The sequence below is a fragment of the Astatotilapia calliptera genome, chromosome 14, assembly GCF_964374335.1.
Source record: "Astatotilapia calliptera chromosome 14, fAstCal68.1, whole genome shotgun sequence".
NCBI classification, from domain to species: domain Eukaryota; kingdom Metazoa; phylum Chordata; class Actinopteri; order Cichliformes; family Cichlidae; genus Astatotilapia; species Astatotilapia calliptera.
The window spans coordinates 10366163-10389870 of record NC_137435.1 but is presented as its reverse complement, the minus strand read 5'-3'; the positions used below and the strand labels follow the sequence as shown (position 1 = coordinate 10389870).

The following is a 23708-nucleotide window of genomic DNA, read 5'->3' as shown; positions in this document are numbered from 1 at the left end:
AAAAAATGACACTTATACCCCCCCCTTGCCTTCTTTTCACCAAGTCTCTAATGAGCATGTCGCTGGCAGAATTAATTTCTTATTGTTTAATTGATCTCCAAACAGCTCTCATCCATCATAGGACTATTCAATATCTAACTCCTTTAATCTCTGTCTACCCCTCAACATTATTCCACTGCACAGGTCATTACACATGGAGAGAAGGCTCACATTGTGCTATGGGCATATTTTACACTGGTCACAAACAAACGCTGACACACCAACACACACACGTAGTCAAAGAACAGTCATATGATCTCTTTCTCCTGGCCATGTATAGCACAATAATTTGTGTTTCTATTAACTATGCATCAAACAAGCACTGCTGAGGCTGCTGTGGTGATACTGACTCCAGCAATGAGGGCTGGTGCACTGGAATGTGCCTAACATCTGTTTTATATTAATGATTCGTAGCACAGCTCGCAAGCTACTGTAATATTCACAAGGGCTATGAGAAACCAAAGTAATTGGGATATGTTTAGGAAGTGTAACTATGTAGTACTACACTAAAAACAGGGCTTCTTGCACTTTGCTACTTCAAAAATCCCCAAATATGCAGTGTAGGTTTTAGCTCCCATATGCTGTTGGACAGAAATAGCATTTCTAGTTGAAAAATAAATGAGAGTAAATGGCTTAAACAATACAGTGTAATGAATATTTGGCTGTGTAAGAGCAGTAAATAATATTTGCCTAGGCTGCGATTAAAATGAATAATGTTTACTTGGCTGGCTGTGTAACAACAAAGTGTTGTTGATTTGGCTGTCCACGGTTAATCCTTGACTGTGGAACAGAGTAATAGCTGTGTCCTCTTTAGATGCAAGAGCAATCGTGAGAGCCTTGTCATGTATCAGCACCCACTGACGTGCCCATCCCAGGGGCAACCACAGCACCATGTCCCGTCCCTGACACAGCAACATAATGAATGGCCTAGCTAATGAAGGCTTACTAATTGATTAGGGAGAAAACAGAGTATTACTCACCCTATGATGGCAGCTCCAAGGGGTGCTGAGACACTTTGTCAATGCACTGTTTTCCCAGTCTGTCCAGCCCTGAGGGTCTGTATCGACCTTCTGACCAGCATGGACACCAGGCATGAGATGAAGTGTTATTACCTTTATATTTCATTATCCTCTTACATGCTTTATAACACTGAACACTGCATATTTTTGTGTGCATGCACCTATTAACATTAATTCAACAAATTAATGTGTTGTACATCTTACTGCAGGCATACACCAAGCCCAACCAGGTGTGTCCGCCAGTGATGAGAGTGAATGGGGATTTCAAGGCTTTAGACGCCGAGCTGTTGTTCAGTGAAGCAGACAGAAGCTGTTAAGGTGGGAGGTGTATGTAGAGGGCCATTGTCTTTGATTAACTAATTAGTAGACATTATCAAGACTCAACAGAAGTCATTACGAGTGGGCTTTGGTGATGTGGTGCTCATTTCCCCATGGACCTCCAGCCACTGTCTCCTATCCTCTGCCCAGTCTGCCACAGCCCAGGTCACTTATTAAATCTATAACAACTAATTTTGCTTTTTAAATGGAGCTCTAATTGACTTTCGTGTGGAGAAAGCAATGTGGCTGATCCAGCTTGTATTACTTGAATTCCTGATTGAATGTGAATTAGTGATATGGTATTGTGTTTGCACACCATGGAAGATTGCTGGCCCGACTGCTGATGTTCCTCTGTGTCACACATGTCCTCCCTCATTGTCATCTATACATTAATTCACGCCTTTAAGCCAAGCGCTTTCATATCTTTCATCTACCGCTTTCATTTGGTTCTTTGTTTGCACCTTTAGATGAGACTTTTAAAAACCGATGTTGAACTACAGATGGATAGTGAAACACTTCTGCAACCATGGATCAGAATAAAAGCATATCCTTGCATCATTAGCTAAATGTGCTTCAATAACTGCAGGGCAAGTTGAAGACAAACAGAACCGAGTACAGCTTGTGTTTATACCATCTCAGAGGCAAGTGGTTAATACTGCAGATCCAGTGGGTTGCACTCTTCTGTTGAGCTCAGACAAGTGGTGTCCTCACAGGCAGGGGCCAAACCATAATCAAGAAATTATCATAATTCACTCTAATCATAAGTGAAGGAGGGCAAAATGACTGAAATTAAATTCTGGATTACAGCCTCCGATCGCAAGGATGTTTCAGTAACTGCTATTTTCTGCCAGCTTTTTTAATATATGTTTACTATACTCGTTCCGCCAATTAAAACACTAAGTCAAGGGGAGTGCTACAGGTTCACTGTGAAGCAACAGAAACGGGCATGCACAAATTCTGGTACGGATTTATACCGTTTGTGTGTAATGAGAGGGGCAAAGGCTGAGTGATGTGATTGCTCGGTGTGCTGTATGGCTTTGCTCCCAGTCTAGGGCATTAGGCAGCTCCTCTGCAGTGGTAACAGCATGCTGGGAGAGGGAAGGAAGCAAAATAAAGGCCTGGTCAGAAAGGGCCGTTCTGGTCTAATTGAGTCCTTTGGGCCGAGGCTCCACTGATCAGAGACTTGTTACAGGAATCCGGTTTCATGGTTTCCAAACAATGAGATTTCAGAGAAGGGATTTGTAGTCCTTTGGGATTCCATCCTAACCTTTCTGTGATTTTTGTGGTTCTCTCTTGGTTGTCTGCCTCTGTGTTCCTCTGTTTTAAATCCGATTACTTCTACAATATGGAAACACTCGGATGAGCTAAGCAACTGAATTTCATATGTGAAGCAAAGCAGCAACACTGTGCATTCACTACGAATGTGGTGTTTGTCGATGCCAAAGGTGTGGATTGTTTATCAGAATGAAAGTCTGCTTCAACATTAATTGAGCTTCCTTGATTCCGATGTGGATATTCAGCTCATGATGCTCACTCACAGAGCAAACACTATTTCTCGGTCCACTCACAATGTAGCACACAGGTTAAAAGACCGAAGTTAAGAATGTTTGCGCTGATGGACCATAAATCCAAAAACCAATATTCAGAGCTACTGTCCACATGATTAAACATTAATCATGCAGAGATGTGCAGAGCCAAACACACATATGGTGTTGACTAAGTTTGCTTTACAGCAGTAAATAAAGCTAAAAGGTGAGAAATGTGAAAAAAAAATTCAATACATAAACACCAAATCTGTTCAGCTTTCTGAATCTGATGTTTTAAACTCAGAGGATGAAACAGTACACAACCAAAGGAGAGAAAAATGCATAATGATAGCAACACTCATCAGAGGCTCCTGAGTACAGAACACAGCAAAAACTAGCTTTAGAGCTGTTGCCCAGATGAGAAACATTCACAACTTCTACAAAGAAATTCCTGGGAGGAAGACATGTTTTCTTGCTTGCTCTTTCTTCCTTTCACCCTTTATCTCTCTGGCTGTCTTCTTCTCTCTAAACAATTCCTAGGAGACAAAAAACAACAAAGACAAACGACTTTGGCCTTTTAAAAGAAGCGTCAAACCTCTCCCTCCAGTGTGCAGAGGATCCACGGAAGTCTGCGTGTTTCTTGCTCACCTCCTGCAGTGACATTAAGCACTGAAGGCTCTAGATGAGCTTCCTGTGGAGCTGTGACAGCCAGGACAAACACAGGCACTGTACTGGTTTAAACAGACACTAGGCCCACTCAAGTGTAGCAGTTCATAAATTAAAGACATGAGCAAAGAGAGGAAGAAGGGAGACTGAGCAAATACAAGCAGCAAACACATGACAGAAAACTATCTCCCATTTGGCTTGTCACTCAACTCAAGAGAATGTGGCAGAAAAGAGGGAGAAGGAAAAGCTAGAAACAGCAAGAGAAGATGTGGGAAGGCTAATAAAACTATATAATTGTTGATTTAAATATTTGGTAAAGCTTTAGAAAAGAACAACTGTTCAAATCTAACAGCTACACGAGAAACACATTGAAAGCAATCCAAGGCTAAAATGTATGCTTTTCTTTTTTTCTGGTCTAGAGAAGAGGCAAATGGGGAGGAGGGAAATGGAGAACAGGCACAGTGCCTCATCCACCTGATGCCATAATGCTTTCTTGCGTGGCTTTCTTTTGTAACACAAGTCCTGGGCAGAGGAGAAAGGCAGACACAAAGAACAGACAGTACTCTCTGCAGGACCCTCTTTGTGCCATCGCCACTCGCAGGCGGCAGGACAAAGCTGTCAGCTGCCTGGACACCTCGTTAGCCCCGCTCCCTGCAGCTCTCACATGGCACAGGGTTGACTGCGGCCCTCCTGCAGGGACTGGCTCATCGCTACAGTGGAGCTTCAGCCACTGAGAAATACACACATACACACACAACATGCGACCGTACAGCATTAAAGACCAAAGGAGAAACACAGTGCTATAAAACACACCTGTTCTACAGAAGGTTCAAAGTCCTCCATTCACAAGCCTTTCCATGGATATTTGCTTTGGTTGTTAAAGCTGATCTTTTCAAATGCAGCCCACAACAAAAGCACCTCAAGCTTGGTCGAGATGGCTGAGGGAACAGGATCAGACTTGCACACTCTGATCTTTTTTCTTTTACATTTCTTCAGTTAATGTAGGACGAAGAGTTGGAAATACAAAGACAAAGGGGTTAGCTGAACCTAGACGAAACAACCAATGCAGAAAAAAATCTCATTTATTTTGAGCGACCAAACTGAACTCATCAAGCAAGTTTTGACAATAATTGTAGCAGTTAATACTACACTACATTTTAGCATAGCATTCAGAGTAGGTTGGGGACTAAATGACATAAACTAATTAAAAGCTGGAAAAGCAAATTTTAAAATGTTCTATTAAATACTTCTATGATTTCTACATTCTGAGGTTTCCAAGTGTTTCTGCTCAGTCTTCCGAAGGCACTATAAAGCTGTTTTGCTATCACCTACAGTCTGCTCCTGTTAGTACTGTGTAGAATTTCAAGTAGGGTAAGTGCTTAGTTTGCTAAGACCAGGCCAAATAAATATGCAGGAATTAGTTCCAGCTTCACACGCTGTTAAAATAGGATCCACCAGTCAATGCACCAAAACAACCCCATTCACCACACTTCACTTCATTCTGGCTACAAAGAAAAGCAGAGTAAATGTCATATTCACACACACACAAAAACACACACAAAATTCAAGGATAAACATACTCCTTTTGATTACAAATATTTATGCTTATAGGTACTGTGCGTGCTGATTTTTTCTCATTGCCACATTTGACTTTTCCCAAGCAATGCTTACATTTTTCCTCCTTCAACATTCGGACATGCTTCTCTGACTTCTTACAATGAAGGGAAAAAAAATGCAGTTCATTCAAGCAACTGGTTCATGTCAGTCATGTGCAAGGTTTTAACCACTTCCACCCTTTAGAATATTATTCACCGTGTTGATCTTCAAAATAAGTACAAAAAATCCCTCACATTAAAAATTATAAAGGTGCTGCATGAAATGAGACACCACAGACGAATAAGCAAACACAATAACCAACCTTCAATCAAAGCAGATGTAGACTTTGCGGCCATTAGAAAATGCTGATGTACCAAAAGGCAGCAATCAGTCAGGCTGGGTGTAGCCACCTCCCATGTATCAGTCTGGACACCCTCGTTCAACAGCTGTGGACTCATATGTTACTGTCGCACTACCTGCCACTGTCCATCCACAACCATACCACCCACAGCACACATCAATCATCCCGCTCCTGCTGCTTTTTAATCTGTTTCCACCCCCAAAGACCAAGGACGCTTCAAAATTACAGTGTAGAAAGGTCACTCCATCCAATTAGAACATCATCAGGGATGCACACCGCAGGGTCATTGCCTGAACCATTGTAACACATAGTAAATCCAAGTACCCAAGAAAGAACCCCCACTCTGACAGGCTTCAGAAAGGCAGACAGAATACTCAGTAGTATTTTCAGGATGAATCTGTTAGAGACAAGTTGTTGTTGGGACAGATTTGAGAGTTAATGGCATGTACAAGTGCTATGATAGGCCTATTCCCTAAAGATGAACAATATTATCATCATTCCTTATGTTGACCTTGTGATGACCCCAGCTTCCAGATCAATGAGGTCTCAAATCAAGATTAGATCAAGCCTTTATATCGTTCCCCATCATTCTAGTAACTTGCTCATCACAAGGATTCTTCCTCATAATAAGACATAACTGGACACACAGAAAGTGCCAGGCCTTCTGGAACAATAGAGAACTTTTGGACCAAGCAGAATGATGGTAAGAACCATGTGGAGACCATTGTTTTGGGTCAGCAGAAGGAAAATAGCTAATGAGAGAGTAGAGCGAGAGGGAGACAGTGAAAGACAGAGGGTGGGTCAGTGAGCTTTGAGCCACTCGTGGGCTGATCTAAGCCAATTAGACGCAAGTGACAGCTCAGCTTCATGGTCATGACACAACTAGACCACAGCACTGCTCTGAGCCCCCACACCCCACAGTACAAGCCTGACTTGGACCCCAACAAGCCTTTAACACTCCACCCATAAAAGCCTAAATACCCATCTATGACAACCCCCAACACCCCGAACTGAAGCCAAGAGAGAGGGAGAGTGTATGCTTAACAAAAGATGTTCTCTCCCCTTCTGTCCTGCCTCCTCTGCTCTCCAGAAGGAAGTGGCTGGCTGAGCAGCGCTCTCTGCCTGGCTCCGTTATGGTCGACCAACTCTCTTGACATCTGATGGTGTTGAGAGTTGCTGTGGTGACAGGGAAAATCCACTGACCTTTGCCCTGGTGCTTCAAAACTTGTGAACCCGAGACAAGTGAAAACCAAAAAGCCTGGTGGGGGATACATGAATGAGGAGTTTCAATTGAAAAATGGGGCTGGTTCATATGACCACCAACAGCTGTCATTAGTGTGGCACCTTCATCATGTGAGCTGATAATGGCGCAGCCTTCACAGTATAGATGAGGGGAGGTGGTAGGCCACCAGGTTGTGAGTTGTCAGGGCTCCAGGCAGCATTGGCCTTGTGATTAATGACACAGGGCATTGCGCCACAAGGAGCTCAGCAGCACGTGCCGCACTGGTGGCAACAACAAAAACTCCATACACTGAGGGATTGTGGACTTGTCACACTTTAAAACAGCTAGTCACAATAGGCGGAATATCAAAATTGACATTCATATATAGCAAAATTGTATTAAAATTGTATTTTAAAAAAACCCCATAAATAATCATGTGGCACGCCCATCATGCTGAAATTATAAATGCATGGCTTAATGCGTCCACTCATCTACGGTTGATGGAGCACCAAGTTTACGAAATCTGTGGATGGCTTTTTTTCGGGGGGTGAGGAATCAAGAAATGCAGAAATGAAGGATGACAGGAAGGAGTGATGGGGGTTGAGGGACACCCAGCAGGGGGGTGGGACAGGACAGCCCTCTGCACGTCTAACGTCTGCCACTCAAGTAAGTTAATGATGCCACATTCTTGGGCCAACCATCCCCCTGCTGCGTGCGAGAAAAGAGAGACAGAGATAGGCGACTGAGGGTGTCGTGTCTTGGCACATGGAAACAGTGAGAAGAGGTGAGATGCTCTTGTAAGGTGGGGGGGTGTGGCACATTGGTGAAAATTTAGGGTCTGAGAACATTTATGACAGTCAACACCCCATTTGGCACTATTGAGTGATACATGAATGATACAGTATACCCCTCCTCTTTTTTTCTCTTCTCAATTACATGGCTGTCTCCTGCCTTCATCAGCATGCTTTATCGAGTCAAATTACTAATTAAGGTTTATGAGAAGTTCTGCTAATTTTGTTAGCAGTCAATCACAAGGTCGCTATTTGGTTTGTGATAGCAAGAAGGGGAACGCGATCAGCATTTTGGTTTCAGAGCAGAGTGAGCATCAATTTAAGGGATAAGGGAGAACCGGAGGAGGGGTGTGGGTTGAAGAGCTGCAAGATACTGAGGGAAAGATAACAAAATCCAGTATAGCCCGTAGCAAATGCAAAAAAAATAAATAAAAAAAACAATCACTTGTTTAGGTTTAGTTTCACAAAATGTCTTTGTGGGGTAAATAAAACTTACTAAAGAACATCATAATACCTACATGAGCCCAGTCAGCCATAGAGCTGGTAATAACAATTCTACTTTCGAGATTATACCACTAATAACAGAACTTGAGTAGGGCGTACTATAAGAATGAAAAAGCTGACAGATCCTCATATCCCTTAATCTATAATTAAATTATCTGAGCTCTTCCTCCTCTGACACAGGAATAACCCTGCCTTCTTGAGCTATTTCTCCTTTCATACATCTCCCAATAACACTAGCATAACTGTATTAGCAGTGTATGCTAGAGATGCTCTCCAGACTGCCAAATGGACCTGAATGCAGCTCTGTTTTCAAGCCATGAGGTCAGATGATGGTCAATCAATGGGAGGTCACATCCAGACCTGGCCAAAGGTCAGCCTATCTGGACCCAAAGGTACAACAGGCCTATCAACCCCTTAACTGCTATGAATGGAACTAAATTATGTGGACAGCTCCCTTCTGCTTCGAGTCAGAGAACCTGATAAGAAGAGCAGTTTGCCCCATTTTTAAACTAATGTTTTATAATTAAAAAATGAGAACAACAAGCGAACGATATTTTTAAATCAGAGCTAATTTTTGCCATTTAGGACTTTTTTTTTGTGCAGTTTTGTGTAAGGGGGGGATAAGTAAATTGCCAAAAACAGGCAATTAAACTAATAACACATTAGCTGCATAAATTATCAACCGACTAATTGCAGATGTATCCCACTCAGCATGTTTTGAATAATATTGTTTTCCATAGCCTGCCCCTACAGCAACAGAAGCCTAGATCGATATTCATGAAGTGTCAGAGTTGCAATTCATGTGTCTGTTGCGCACAAACACCACAGGGACCTTTAAAAGAAAGATGGCAGCACAGCTAACATGTAAATTTCACAGTTAATGCCTGGGCATGGCTTATGTTGGCCAATTAAGCTGTTCTTTTCAGCTCCATTACAACGCTGTGTCTTGGGGTTCATTTTTCCCTTACTGTGCAATTTAGGGCTCAAATGGGCAAATGTTGACTGTGCCAGTTGGACAACAAAGGGGGAATTTGGAGTCTGTTACAGTGTGTGGGCACAGGCATGTGTGTGCTAGTGCATATGTGCCTTTACAAACCTTGCCTTGTGTATGAGAAACAGCTATGTACCGTTGTTCCTGTGTGCCTTTGTGTGTGGAGGTCTAATTTGTGCGTGAAACAGGAGAACACTAATGGCTTCTAAAGATCGGTGGAGTCAAATGAGCGTGCTCATCAGTTAGACACACACCCTTTGGTGATCACTTAGTGTCATTAGATTTCATTTCCTGTGGAATAAGAGGATCTTGGTAGATCCCAGACAAATCCCTGCAATCATAGCAACACTTCAGATGATTCACTGCCTTCATTTCATCCTTACTGGGTGGCGGGTGCTGTTGCGTGTGGTATTATTAAATTTAGACTGTTACACTAACAAGATTCATTCGAAACACACCACCAGTATGACATGACATGATTTATTTTCCACATTTTTTACTAAATCAGGAAGCAAAAAGAAAAGACAACTAACCGTCCAACCATTTGAACACACACACACACACACACACACAGACGCAGTGAAACAGAGACAAACACATTCGGCACCTGCATGTTCGCTAATAACTTTGCCCTGTACAGTGTAGTGCACAGGGGCCAGCAGCAAGAGGCACTGAGATAAGATTCTGCTTAGCATTTGAATAGAGAGTTCTGATTTCTATTCAGCTGGCCTTTGGCCATGCTAGTACTGAAGTGGTCTGGGCAAGTCTGTCTGGTGACTGGTCTCCACCGTGCCAGCAAATATGCAGGCTCATATCTGGCAATGTGCAACGTCTGTCAGTGTCCCGGTCTGTCTGTCTGTCTGTCCGTTTGGCTGGATCAGTGTCTGGCCGGTTAATAATCAGCCTGGCTAGCTGCTAATCATCCTCGCAGCTGCAGAAGCAGGTGGCCACACATACCACAGCTCCCAGTCTCATTCACCATGTGATGTCATTTCACTGCACCTGGTCATACTGCGTTACATATAAATGAGCAAGATAGTTTTCCCCTGTTAAACGAAGTGTCTGTCCCTGAAGCGCAAAACCTTTGACATTTATTTCTCACTGGAGTAGATGGGCAGCTTACTGTGGTGCATTGGTGACTCAGTGAACGGATCACATTTTTGTGACTCATCCACACCTTGGCCAAGTCTGGGACGGATCCCACAGCAGTCTAACAGGCACAGGCAGCAGTTAGCACCCAATCCACATCAAAATGGGAAGCTATTAGCTCTGGAACACACAAGGTCACCTTCAAAACACACACAGCATCTATGTAACTTCCTTTGCTGGCGTGCAATGGACGGAGCAGCACAATCATGTAGGGGCCAAGCTGCAAAGTGGAAAGGAACCACAGCTGTTTTAGAAAGTCCTCTCAAACATTTGATCTTGTCTCCCCTCACTTTTGAAAGTGACTAAAATACTTATAGTATCAGTTTCAAACAGCAGGAAAGGAAGTGAGCGAGGGGGGGAGTGGAAAAAGGGAAAGATAGCACAGAGAGAGGGAAAGAGAAGGAAAGAGATGGAGACAGCAGAGACTGGATGATTAGGTTTCAACGCTGGTCTGCAGCTGTTGAGGGCTCTAGGTGTCCCTTACAGCAAACGTAATCCAAGTGAAACACATTATCTGTCTACGCCATGGAAAAAAAATCACAGTCATAACACATCCGGATCCTCAATAACGAGCGTGATGCAGGGGCAAACAAAGCTCAGTGCAAAAAAGAGAACAAATAACTGCATAAACATATGAATTAATAATGAAGAATATTCCACTGGTGATTGTTTTTCCCCCTAAAAACCACAAGGCTAGAAAAGCAATATACTATGAATACTGTGCTTCTTATGGTCAGTTTGCAGTATGTGTTTTCTCCTCCTCCCTTCCCCGGTTCGCTTCTTTCTCCCACAGTTCAGTTAAGAATGTAATGAAGCTGAACTGCTGCATCTCCTACATTCCCCAAGGGCTACTTTAAGGAGGGAATGTCCTTAATGTTTGAACAACAAGAAAAACAGCCACAAAAGCCATTTACCTTAAGCATTTTTAAGTTTGCTTATGTACTTGTGTAAATGTACCTGTGTACTTTTGTGTGCACAACAGTATTTAACAGGACATATCCATCAGAACACCAGTGTGCAGTGTGACATATGCAGCCCAAAATACACACACTGAAATATGGACCTGGCTGAGTCCTGACCCTTTCACAAGAGCATTGTGCACCCTGCAGCGTATGGTGATGGCATGCATGCATGTGAATAAATGTGTTTTTTAAGGGTGTGTAGGAAAGTATAAGGAATAATGGACATTTGAACCAGGAACTTGAACACAGAACAAACACGGCACTTCACACACCAGAGCCTGAATCAATTTCGGTAACATTTGATTCAAACCCACAACAGCTAGTGACTGAACTTCAGCCCTTCATCCTGTCACCTCCTCCCTGGCTCCGCATGATGGATTACCATCTCTGGCAGCCTCAGAGGGTCTTAGAGAGAAGGGAAGGTGGGTGGGGGAGGTCAGTTACGACAGGGACATATTCATCGGAAGGGAGCGCTAGGTTAAGGAATTATGGTATGACAGAGATCTGGGGTGGATAGGAGAGGGCAAAGGGGTTTTCAGGGGTCAGAGGATCCAATCCCGGCTGGACGCAATGGCAAGCCACCCTCAAAATGCAGTGGTCTACAGGGATTTAACTCAGGGTCACATTTTTGATTAATATTATTATCACTCACTTGTCCTTTCGCCCACTTGCCAGAAAATAGAGTGGTGTCACACATATTAATCCAAATCTGGTAAATGGCACACCTGTGCAACAAATTAAAATAGACTTAAAATTGGAAACTTCATGTGTTATTAACAGATAGACACTGAAGACTAGATTAATACGGTGATAAGGGTTTATTGTTTTAATGCTAAACATAACAATTTGCAAAATGTACACAATTCAAATAAACCTGAACCATCACTTAAAAAAATGACAACAGAAATCAAAGACCAATACAGTGAAGAAAGCAAGATCTTGTCACCCAGTCTGTGTTTTAAAGTTAATCAATAATCAGCCTGCAGACATGTTTCAATAATTTAGAGCTCAGTCTACATGTGAAACTGTCTGATACCTGTCTAAAAGGGCTCTCTTTCCACAGTGCTGTCCGATTTGTAAAATTTATACACTCTATGTTAATGCAAAGGTTCTTTTTTAACTTTTTTTTTCTGGTGAGTGAGCATCCGGGGTATGTAGCATGGGTGATGAGAGACATTGTGGAGCAAAGAGGACGAGGCAAAACACAGGCAGGCAGGGAGAAGAGACAAAGCAATAGACCTGCATTGTCAGAGCGGAGAGGCCATCAATAAAAGTGTCACTATGAAGGGAGAAAGAGGGAGAGTGTGAAGAAGCGAGAGCGGGGTATATAAAAGAAACACAACAAAACCTGGTGCGACTGGTGCTTCATCTTGCTGGCCACTAATGGGCGTGAGAAGCGGCTGGTTCAGCACTCTTTGCTTGATGGCTCACTCCTCCTGTGACAGGCCATGGCATCCTTGACAGAGCGCCACGCACTTACTTAATCCAGTTTGTACACTCAAAGGTGACATAATGGTATAAGTAGAGAGGTGAAGTTTGAAAGAAAAGGAGACAAAAAGACTGATAATAGGCTGAGAAAGATGGTCAAAGGTCATCCCAAACTTGGATCTAAGTACTCGATCTCTTCGCCACCTACTCACCACATTTTCCATCTTTGTCTGCAGCTTTTGTCACACCTCTACATTACTGTTGTCGTGATTCAGCCACAATGTATGTGCACCGTATTTCCCTTCTAGAGTACTGCTGTCGCTTCATCTAAAGGTAATCTATTTCCCTAGGTGGAGCTGGCGAGGTCAGAGCTGGGACACAAAGCCCGCTGAGGAAAGTAAAAGTGCAGTCTCAGGATGTGTACGTGTGCGTGTATGAGAGAGAGACAGTGAGGATGTTAGTGACCGTAGTGTATCCCTATGATTTATCTTCCTGTGAGACTTTCCAAATTTCTGTTCCATTTCTGCAGCCCGGCCTCTTTCCAAGCATGGCACAGGAGTTAGGCATCTGTAGGAGCTCCTCATTTACTGTGACCATCTGTGACTGATAAAGGTGATACGATCAAGCTGCGTGACGCTGTATATGGCTGGAAAACACTATAGCCGTGCATCTGAATATGTGTGTGTGTATGTGTGTGTGCATATGAATAGACAGGAAGATCTCTACAGAGGTCAGCAAACTCCAGCTGACACATTTAATCAGGGATTTTTTCCTCTCTAACACTATCAGGAGAAGATATGTTTCACATGCTTGCCCTCTCTCCCCATCCCTCTTATCACAGGACAACATTCCCACTTTTTCTGCATGTATGCTTTTTGCTTTTCCTCCATCACATCGCTGCTTGTTTCAGCTCAGACAACAGTGAGCTCCAGCAGGAAGGTTTTTTAAATTATTTTTTACTTTTTTTATATGAAAATGTAATAAACTAGAAAATACTTTGGTGTGGTGTGAGCAGCAGATTTATGTTTATTTTATCTGTGTGAGCAACTGATCTTTTATTTATTGAGCAAGTTATTGAAAAACCAGACAAACTGTTTTAGATGGACCCGGAAATTTGTGTTTTACACATCTAAGAACATAAAGAAACAGACACGTCAAGATGTGTGGTATGAATAAAACACTTAGATATTACACTTACAAATGAGAGTTTCTGAGACTGTGTTGTATTTCCTAACTATAGCATGCATCATTAATGCGCTGTAATGGTTGCGCTGTTGCTGTTTTCTTCATTACCCTTCATTATTTCTCAAGGACTCCCGCACAGATTAAACCTCAGTCTACCGGGGTTTATACAAGCACGAGGGCAGGTGTTTGTGAACACGCGTGTGTAAGTGCGTGAGTGTCTGTTGTTTGTGTGCACTTGTCACCCCGTTTTCTCATTTCTGAACTGGAATAATGAGTCCAGATGAGCTCAGCAGTGCAGCTCATCCTGACTCCCCACCTGGCTTGCTCCTTTTGGCCCATCCCTTTATTAGCTCCCCCCCTCATGCTGGACACAACAGCAACAGCTTGGTAACCCTCCTCCTCTCTTCAACACTCGCACCTTTCCCAACTCAATTTTCCTGCTAATTACCTTGTTGTACGAGTACCAACTGCTACCTAACGATTCACTTAATTGCAGAAGTGGTACATTAGATGATATCAAAGGACCTTTTTAAAAGTCATCCAATCCCATTCCAAGCGGCATTTAGAACCAACCCAAGACATCTGTTTCATTTCAGTGTCATTTGCATTTTTAAAGGTTAAAACCGAACAAAGCTGCAAAGGTATACATCTAAAACTCATTTTTTTTGTCTTCATTTATATGTGGTGCCTTTCCCCTGATGATTACATACAGTTAATACACAAGTAGACATGTCAGAGGGCCTATATCACAGTTGGCACTCAATTAAAAGTGATATGTGCTAGTTTCAGGTGGATGTAGTTTGCGTCAAGCACCTGAAAAGATTGGGCTAGTTAACGTTTTCCTTGGGATCCTATTGCCCCAGGTGTGCCTTGTCACACTTACATATACACAGATACTCGCAGTGCTAGCAATTTATGCAGCAGCGATGGCTGCAGCTTGCATTTCTGACACAGGCTTCACAATGATTTATGAACCTGCTCATTGACCTAGTTTATCCTGAAAAGAGAAAAGGGGCACATTCTCTTATATGCAGTATATCCCATATTGCTGGCCTGGAGTCAGTTTTGAAGAGGAGTAAGATTACAAGGCAGGCTGCTCCGATACCCTCTAGGCAACACATTTACAAGTTCTCTTATCTTCTGAAGTACAGGACAGTGAACAACAGCTATAATGAAATCTCTCCCAAATGCAGCAGAGTGATGTCTGGGCATTATCCCCACACTCTGCACATGCACCATGGAGCTAGATAACACAAAGCAGTCCATGTTCTTGTCCATCTATTTGTGCTCAACATCCAACACTTAAAGGAGACAAGGTTGCAGACCTAAGCCCAGTAAAGGCACAAGTGCCCCTGCCCACTCGGGCCCACATTAATAATGCATTGGCACCTCTTGGAGGGCTCTTCCCCCTTTGCCTCTTCACTCCACATTTCCTCCTCTAAAAGAGAGAGTGGTGAGTCCGGCCCAGCTTGATGCCTGGCATGCAGCAGCGCCACTCTGTTCAGTGGACACAGAGTTCAATCTGTTTCAGAACTGCAATTCAATTATCTCACCAGGGTCCTGTTCAACCACTCGTGAATGGAAGGGGGGCAAAGGTGCGTTCAATACAATGGAGGGGGAGATCGAGGCAGGGGATGGGGGAGGATTGGGGGGGTTACAAGACATATCATAAACACAAATCCAGTTCAACATGGATATAGATTTAAGACTTTTTCTTGTGAGATTAGCTTTGGCTTTACAATCACTGGACGGATGTCAGGACCTGATAAAGCTAATCACTGCTGTAAAGCGAATGCAGAGGGATTTAGCACATCGCCCCCCCTTCTGCCCCCGCAGTCCCCTGAAGACCTGGCTGTGAAAGAAAACTGAGAAAGCCCAGGGCCCAAAACAGACCAGGCATGGAGCGTGCCGCAAAGTGCCCCTCCCTCTTCTTCAGGCTCTATGATACCCTTATCTCAGTAAAAATGAAACACACAGAGGAAATACGCTGCAAAATGGGCACATTTTTTTTTTTTATCACGGAGGTTAAATTTCTAATCATCACTTTGTAGATGTCAACAAATACCTAAAGTTTACTGGAAAGGAACATAATTATTTGGTCATCTAATCACATTTAAAAGACCAAAAATAGTCTATATTTAAAAGACGGAAAAAGATAGTGCGCTCTAACCATGACAAAAGTACAATAGCAAAAGACTCTGGAGCTCTGCACTGTTTCGGACCATTTTGGTACCTTAAGCCAGATACTTGATTAGCTCAGAAAGAAATGCTGCCAATCAGCTTCAGGAAATTCTTCCTCAAGATGCTCAGGATTACCTACAGTATTATTAAAATTGAAACAAATAATTAATGTCTCCATATAACACATTACCTGAATATTTAAACATCTTTTTCCTTCTCCTCACCTTTTCCATTTTCTTCAACATGCCTCTGAGGGCTTTGATCTCCTACTATTAAAATAATTTAAATCAAAATTACCCTACTTTAACAAAAAGTCACATTTGTGCACCATCACACTGTAATCAAGTAGCACAGTGAATGACTGTCAAACAGAGCCTTTTCCTGCACCCACACTCCATCTTTGTCAGGCCACCATTGCCGTCATTCTCAAACTGCTATGCCTCATACAGGCTCCGGCCAGTATGCTGTCACTATAATGAATACTGAAGTGTTCAGCTTATTTCACGTTTTCATAATTGGTCCTTGTTAAGTGTTTTACAGCAGAGCTAAAATAAACCAAACTCCAATTAGAAGTCTTCACTGTAATTTAAAAAGTAAAGACCTCAAAGTACTGAGTGAAAAACTCAGTGTATTTGTTTTTTTAGCCAGCAGTGTTGTCTTATGATGGTGTCAGAATCAGAATCAGAATCAGAATCAGAATACTTTATTGATCCCTGGGGGAAATTATTTTTTGTTACAGTGCTCCATGGTGTATTGTATAGATTACTTTTACACCATTCTTTTGTTATACCTTGTATAGTGTATGGAGCTACACAAACATGTCCAGTTCTGTACACTTGTTTGTTGCCTGTATGCTGAACCCTACTCTCAAACCTGGCATCACTGTTAATACCCATCAGATGTGCGCTATACATATTTCTTCACCTAGCTCTGCTCTTCCCTCCTGCCCTAGTGACCCCTCACCCTTCACCTTTAAGCCATTCAAGTAGTCAATGCCTCTATTCAACCCCCTCTGCTCCTCAGTCCATATTACATGAGAAAGAGGGAGAGCGAGACCATGAGAAAGAGAGAGAGAGAGAGAATACTGAAGAAGAAAGGCTAAGAAACCGTGTTAGAAGGAAAAAAATAAAATAATCGAGAGGGTTCATCAATTTTTCATGAATTTTCATTTAGAGTGGGAGAGGCCTCTTACAGCAATCGATAGATCAAGCTGCTGTCACACAGTTAGCACCTGGGGGCCACTGGAAGGCCCTCGGGAAGGCAGGGCAGTGGATCAGAAGCAGAGACCAACCCCCTCCAACCCATTTCCTAAGGATCAAAAACTAACTATGAATTTTACTGTCATCACCTCAGAAATACAATTACAGGCAGAGGATGTTGTTCCTGCTCTCTTTTGTCTATAAATCTAAAACATTTGATTTCCAATTTTTGCTTGTTTTATGTTGTCTAAGGAGTCCAGCTCAACATTTTGAGAGACTGTCTAAAGTTTGTCACTTTCATGATAAGAATTCTCCTCTTCCACAACATAAGGACATAGGGACTTTCCCCTCCACCTTATGGGCATTTTGAGGTGCCTGGGAGTGGCTGTATAGGAAGCCCATCCTGAGACTGCTGGGGGGTAGGCTCATCTTCAAAGGTAATTCGATACACAGCTCAGGTTATGCCTGTCACCATTCACCAACAGACTTCAGAAGGCCTGTGCTAAATGTCCATCACAAACTGTGCTTGTCATTCGACCCCCACTCACCTGCGAGAGAGCCATGTCAGCCATGCCATCATGTTCCCATCATAAAGCCTCCCAGCAGCTTTACGTACATACTCCAACCCATACACACAACATCAATATATATCCCTTGGGCTTGGATCACATTTATCAAGTGCATGGAAGAAAAAACTCATTATCCAAAACTCCGACCAATATTCCACAATGTGAGGTCGTAATAGGGTTTAAGTGGCTCTTTTAGACCAGCAGGAAATTAGTATTGTTTGTAAATGGAGAAGAAAAATGAAATTAACTAAAAATAGTGCCAGAAATTGTTGACTTGTTTACTTTAAGTACCTACAGTAGAGACGATGTTTCAACGCTTGATTAGATCAAAAATGTATTCTGAATGTGCTGAATGCAAATCCAGTCTTTCCATCAGTAAGCAGTGAGATCAGGATTTCTCTTTATCTGTCCTTATAAATTACATAATGTGAGCAGAATCATTTTGAACTCCAGCAAAGAGGAGAAGAGACTCTTGACTTACATGCTACTTCCAAAGATGCATTGCGGCTCACAGCTTCTCCCAGGTAGTTCCGGGCCACGCAGACATAGGCTCCCTCATCTGGTTTGCTCCGCCGTCCATGAACGATGCGCAGGAAGAAAAGCGAGCCAGTGGGCAGCAGCATACGGTGGGAACGTGGGTCATCTTTGTCTGTTTCCACCCGCTCTCCATCCTTGTACCACTCCACTGTCGGGGTTGGCCGCCCCTCTGCTTTACAGTTGAGAGTGGCGGGCTCCCCTTTGGATACGATCAGGTCAGAGGGATGCTCCACAATCCGGGGTGGGGAGTCCTCCTGGCGCAGACGGGATCCTGAGGAAAAAAAAGGATGTTTTATGTTCAGTGATGTTATTATATAAGCTTTATAAAGTTAAGAACCTCTTTCATAACAAACAATAGAAAAATAGTGGGAATATGGGGTTTTAATTAATAAACACAACTCATAGCAACAAAATAAATAAGTTGTCTGGGTCGGGAAGACCGACCTCTGCCCAGAGCAAAAGCTATGAGGTGTGGCTCTGAAGCGGTCTCCAACGTATCAATTGACAACTTTTACTCTTAAAGAAGAAAAACATATAAACAGGTGGCACAGTGAAAGCACATATAAACAGTGTTGTTTCTCAGCAAAGGGGTCCAGGGTGAACCCACTGGTCAGCTGTGGCCTTTATGTGTGGGGTTTTTACCCAGTGCCCACTGGGTACCTACTGCCTTTTACCTCCCACAGTCAAAAGAAATGCATAATAGGTTAACTGGGGATTTTGTCTGTAAGTGTGAATGTCTCGTGAATGATTGTCTGCTTCCATGCTCTGGCCATTTATATTGACTGGCGACCTGTCAAGAATGCATTCTGCCTCTTGCTCCTGACAGCTGGGATAAGCACCAGTGCCCATGTGACCTTGGATTGGAAAAGCGATTAAGAAAATTGATGGACATATATAATTCAATGTTAAGTATCCCATAAAAAACAAACAAATAGTAACAACTAGGAAAAGAAACTCTGGTAATCCACTTTTTCAAATAAAAAGTAAACTCAAGTTAATATATACTGGAAAAGAAGGACAACAGAACTTCTACTTTCTGTGTAATGATCCAATATCCACTGCGATCCACTGTGTTCTACTGAGTTGATTTGGCAGCCTATACATAATTTACAAATGCAGTTACTACTCACTAAGCGACATCTAAAACCATCAAGCTACAATTCAACTCAACAGCAATAGGTATATACAAAAAACCCACACAAAACAGCTAATCTGGCTACATGTATCCACATTTAAACCCCCCCAATTTTGATTCACATTGTTCAAAAACCAGGTGACAAAAGCAGTTGTTTTTGCTATTTTTCTTGCTGCCTGGACCCAAATAGCAGAGGTAAGTGCCTTTATATATCTGACTTGGGATGGAAGCTTGTAATAAAAGCCTATTAAAGCTTTTAATAACCATAACAGGTTAGTCAAAAAAAAATTCTATCTGCTCTTCTCAGCCCATGCAAGAGCTTGAGAGTAATGGAACTTACAGGCAAACAGTGAATGAAGGCATACAGTTAGCTTACATTAGAATTACACACATAGACCCACATTATGCTGTTTATCTGCCCTCTATATTTGGTTTTCAGAAAAAGTCAGGAAAAGTGGGAGTTCACTATGCAAAAAGCAGGCATGTGATGTGAATATGAATGTTGGGGTCCAGACTAATGTCAAATGCTAATCCCCTGTGGTTGAAAACCTTGGCCCACTCCTTTTCATTAGAGCTTACAGTGGGTAAGCTTTTGGAGCCTGGCAGTTAAGATAATGCTCCCCGAGTCAGAGTGCGCAGTGTGTCTGTGACCAGGTCTTACCCATGGTGATAAGAGGCTGTAGGCCACACAAACGCACGCACACACTCTTATATCAAGGAAGCCATGGGAACCATGCAACAATCAAACAGTCTGATCCAGCAATCAAAGACACAGCAAAGGGAATGGGGAATGAGGCACAGTTTTCCAACAACCCTTTTTTCTTTTGAACCATTCAATACCTCATCAATAACTCTGCTTCAGTTGACAGCTAAATGTTAACCACTCAGTGTTGCCTTAAGTTAAGAGCTCAGCTCTTTGTCTTAAAATGAGCTGTTGCAGGTGTGCATGTGATTGAGCAGAGTTGATGATTGTGCCCTTCCCTGGGGGCAGTACAGTGGGGTAATAGAATGATGCCTGCTGCACAGAAGTGCAGTATACCACATAGGCCTTTGTGCTTATGTAAGGGGTAATTTGAACACAGGATGCAAGCATAACAGCGGTGGTTTCAGCTCTTTGTTTGGCTGGGTTTTGCACATCCCACCACCCGTTACACTTCAACCTCCCAGGGGAAACCAGGACAAGCTGTACCGAGGTCTTTTCTCCTCATGAGTCTACAGGCAAAGGGACACGAGCCAGCAGAAACCTGCTGGTCAGCATAAAATCCACTTCAAAGACCAAGTGTGGTGGATGTGTGTGCATATGTACACACAAACACACACAAAACACACAGATTTAGTCTGGAAATGTGCACTAGTCCACAAAATGTCAGGAATCAGGGATCAGATAGGGACATATTGACCCCTGAACAGGAGGCAGTCTGTTCTCTCTTCTTCCTAATTTGGGCTAATTCCCTCCATTTCCCTGTCATTGATTAGTGATCAGGCCTGGTGTCTTGCACTAACTGGTGCCACAGACAGCGATCTGTAGTAGAGGGGTAGGTAATATTCTGTCCCCAGAGTCCATGATCTAATCTCATTGGTATTATGTGGAAAACTGAAGAAGTATAGCTGGTGTTTGGAACAAAAATCTAAGGTATTTTTCTTGCTATCTTTTTCACCAAAAGTAGGGAACAATAACCTAGCCAGCAGCCAATTTTCCTGTCACAGAGAGGGCAAAGAGCAAGTTTGTATTCTGGCAATAAGTGACTTAATAGATTAAGCAGTAATTAACACTGTGACATTGATAAATGGAGGGCAAGATAAAGGACAGTCATGTAGGCCCCCTTCTCCCTCAGATCCAGTGTCAAACGCACATTTATTCTTATCTCATTGGAGCATCTGCTTCCCCAATAATCCACAAATCGTGCAGTGGCTTTCCGCTAAGGCCAATGGACATGACTAAACTGCAGTGACTCTATTCGATTTCTATCAGTCTAATTTCTTTGAATCCAATTTGTATTCCAATCTACTGCTTTCTAATCACTTAAACCTTGAGTCTCCATCTGGTCTCCTCTTTCCTGTGGAAATGAACACAGCAGATGCCTCTACAATTGTCCTTTCACTGCCAAAAAAAGCTAAGCTGGGTGCACAGAAGGCCAGACGTGACTGGTCAGTGTCCTTCCTGAGTCAGGTGTAGAGGTTAAAAGCACATCCATATGCTGTGGAATATGGTTTGAAAATGACCCATTAATCTCAATACTGAAAAACTTCAACACATAAACCTTGTGAGCAGTTTCACTTTGAAAAGTGCAAAGAAAATATTTGCACAAGCTTAAGCGAGTGTATCTACTACAGCCCTCATGTGGCTTCCATGAATGTCCCTGAATGTGCACTGTCCAAAAATATCAAATTAAAAAACTTTATATACATTCCCACTGTTGAGCCATCAGACCTAACTCCTCACAGGAGCGAAAGTCAATTTTCAGCTTCCTATTGGGCCCCTTTTCCCACTCTCTTTACGGTAAATGGGCTTTCTGTTGCCCTTTTAATGTGATCATTGGTGCTGTGCAATCAAGTGCTCTCTGAGCTGAGGCGAGTGCACTTCACTGGGTCTCAGGGCACACGCTCCAATCAAAATGCTGTGTTTCCCCCTGTCTGCAATAATACCGCCATTACTTTTCACCACTGCTGTGCAGTCATCCACTTTTGGAAAAAAGTAGGAACCACAGAACAAACAAACAAGCACACAGACAGGGAATTAAATCAGAGAGGGATTACTGAACCAGAAGCTGATTCTTTTCTGCCTTTTTTCTTCCCGTCTACTTATGTCAGTTTCACTGAAATGGATGCAATTTCGCTGTGCTGTTATCCAAGAAATGTGCAGTATTTGAGCACCCGCTTTTCTCCCGCTATAGTGTTTCAACCAATATGTGACGTTAGCATTGAAATATAACTGAAAAACATATAGGTTAAACAAGATAAGATGGGTAACATTTGTCCTTTAAATCCGAGATAAAAAGCTGCTTAACTACAACTCATTCTCCTGCATTACCACTGACCACACACCTAGAACTGGTCTTTTCTGTTATCTTTGTCACATATTTATTCATGTGTGCAACAGAAGGCCAGGCCTTTGATGATCTTTTTGTAATTATTTTTATTAGCTCCCAGGAGAAATTCTCCCACCAACCAAATCAATACACACACCAGTCACAGGAAGAGCACTGAAGGAAGGGCTCCCCAAAGAGATATTAATTATTCTACCAACAGATGCATGCTAATCAGAGGTAACCAATGGCAACCCCAGACCAAGGCAAAAAGTTTTGGTCACCAAAGCGCCATAAAACATCAAACAGAAAAAACCAAGGTCCGGGCCAGGAATGCAGTAATATTATAATGTGGAAAAGGCCGAGGTATTTCGGGCAGAAAGTGCTGAAACCCAGTGGACTGAGTGAATATAAAAGTGTCCAAAAAAAAAAAAAAAAGAAAACCTCAAAGAATTTTCAGAGTGAATGAATTATGCATTAGATCCATGTTGTCCAATCTGAAGTATACCCTCCCTCTGCCTCCCACTTCTCCCAACTCTCTCCACTTCTCTTCAACCTCCCACTCGATCTCCTTCTCTCTATGCATCTCCGCCTCTACCTCCCCATATCCCTCTGTCCATTTCACTTGCTCCCTGTCCTGTTACATGCTGTCCTCACTGTGAGGGTGACTGAGTCATATCCGTCATGTCATCAAAGGGGAAATACGATAAAGCAGCAGGGGGAAACTGGTGATGGTGAAAGACGGATGTTACTGGCCCTCTACGCCTCAGCACCGGCCCTGCCGTGACACTTCCAAGCAGCCCGTTCTGCACCCGAAATTCATCTTCTTTATGCCAAGCTGTCAGTGGCGTCACAGCGCATGAGCGCCAGTATACTCCAATACCAGACAAACAGCCCATCTCAGTGAGGTGTCACTGGAGACATCCTGCTGTATCTGCTGGAGCCCAGCCCAGTCCAGCGCATCCGGCCAGCCACTCGATACAGCAGAATCCTCAAACTGAAGACACACAGAGTGAAATGAAGAGTGTTCACAGGTGCAGAGCAGATTCCTCCGCTTCATCTTCTGTTTCAAGAGAGGGAGGGGTTTCAACTAGGTAACTGGCTCACATGATGGAGTCTGTTCCACCTCAGTGCTCCGCATACTGCTCCTCTCTTCTCCTGCTAGGATCCATACTTTGAAAGCAAACACAGGGGTAATTCTATGAGCTGCTCCCAACCCCTCAATGTATCCATGCTTGCCTCTAACAAATATCAGATAGAATTCCATTCTGAGTGTATTTCAGGCAATGTCGAGGTGGGGTCAA

At 42.9% G+C, this 23708-nt stretch overlaps 1 protein-coding gene across 12 annotated transcripts in view; it reads right to left on the bottom strand.

Annotated features, from left to right (window-relative positions):
* robo2 (roundabout, axon guidance receptor, homolog 2 (Drosophila)) overlaps window positions 1–23708 on the bottom strand; it is a 291837-nt gene that overhangs the window by 121472 nt on the left and 146657 nt on the right. For all 12 annotated transcript variants that reach the window (XM_026191419.2, XM_026191422.2, XM_026191427.2 and 9 more), the window contains one exon: window positions 18188–18514. In XM_026191419.2, the coding sequence (XP_026047204.2) occupies window positions 18188–18514 (327 nt within the window). The remainder of the gene's footprint in view (window positions 1–18187; window positions 18515–23708) is intronic.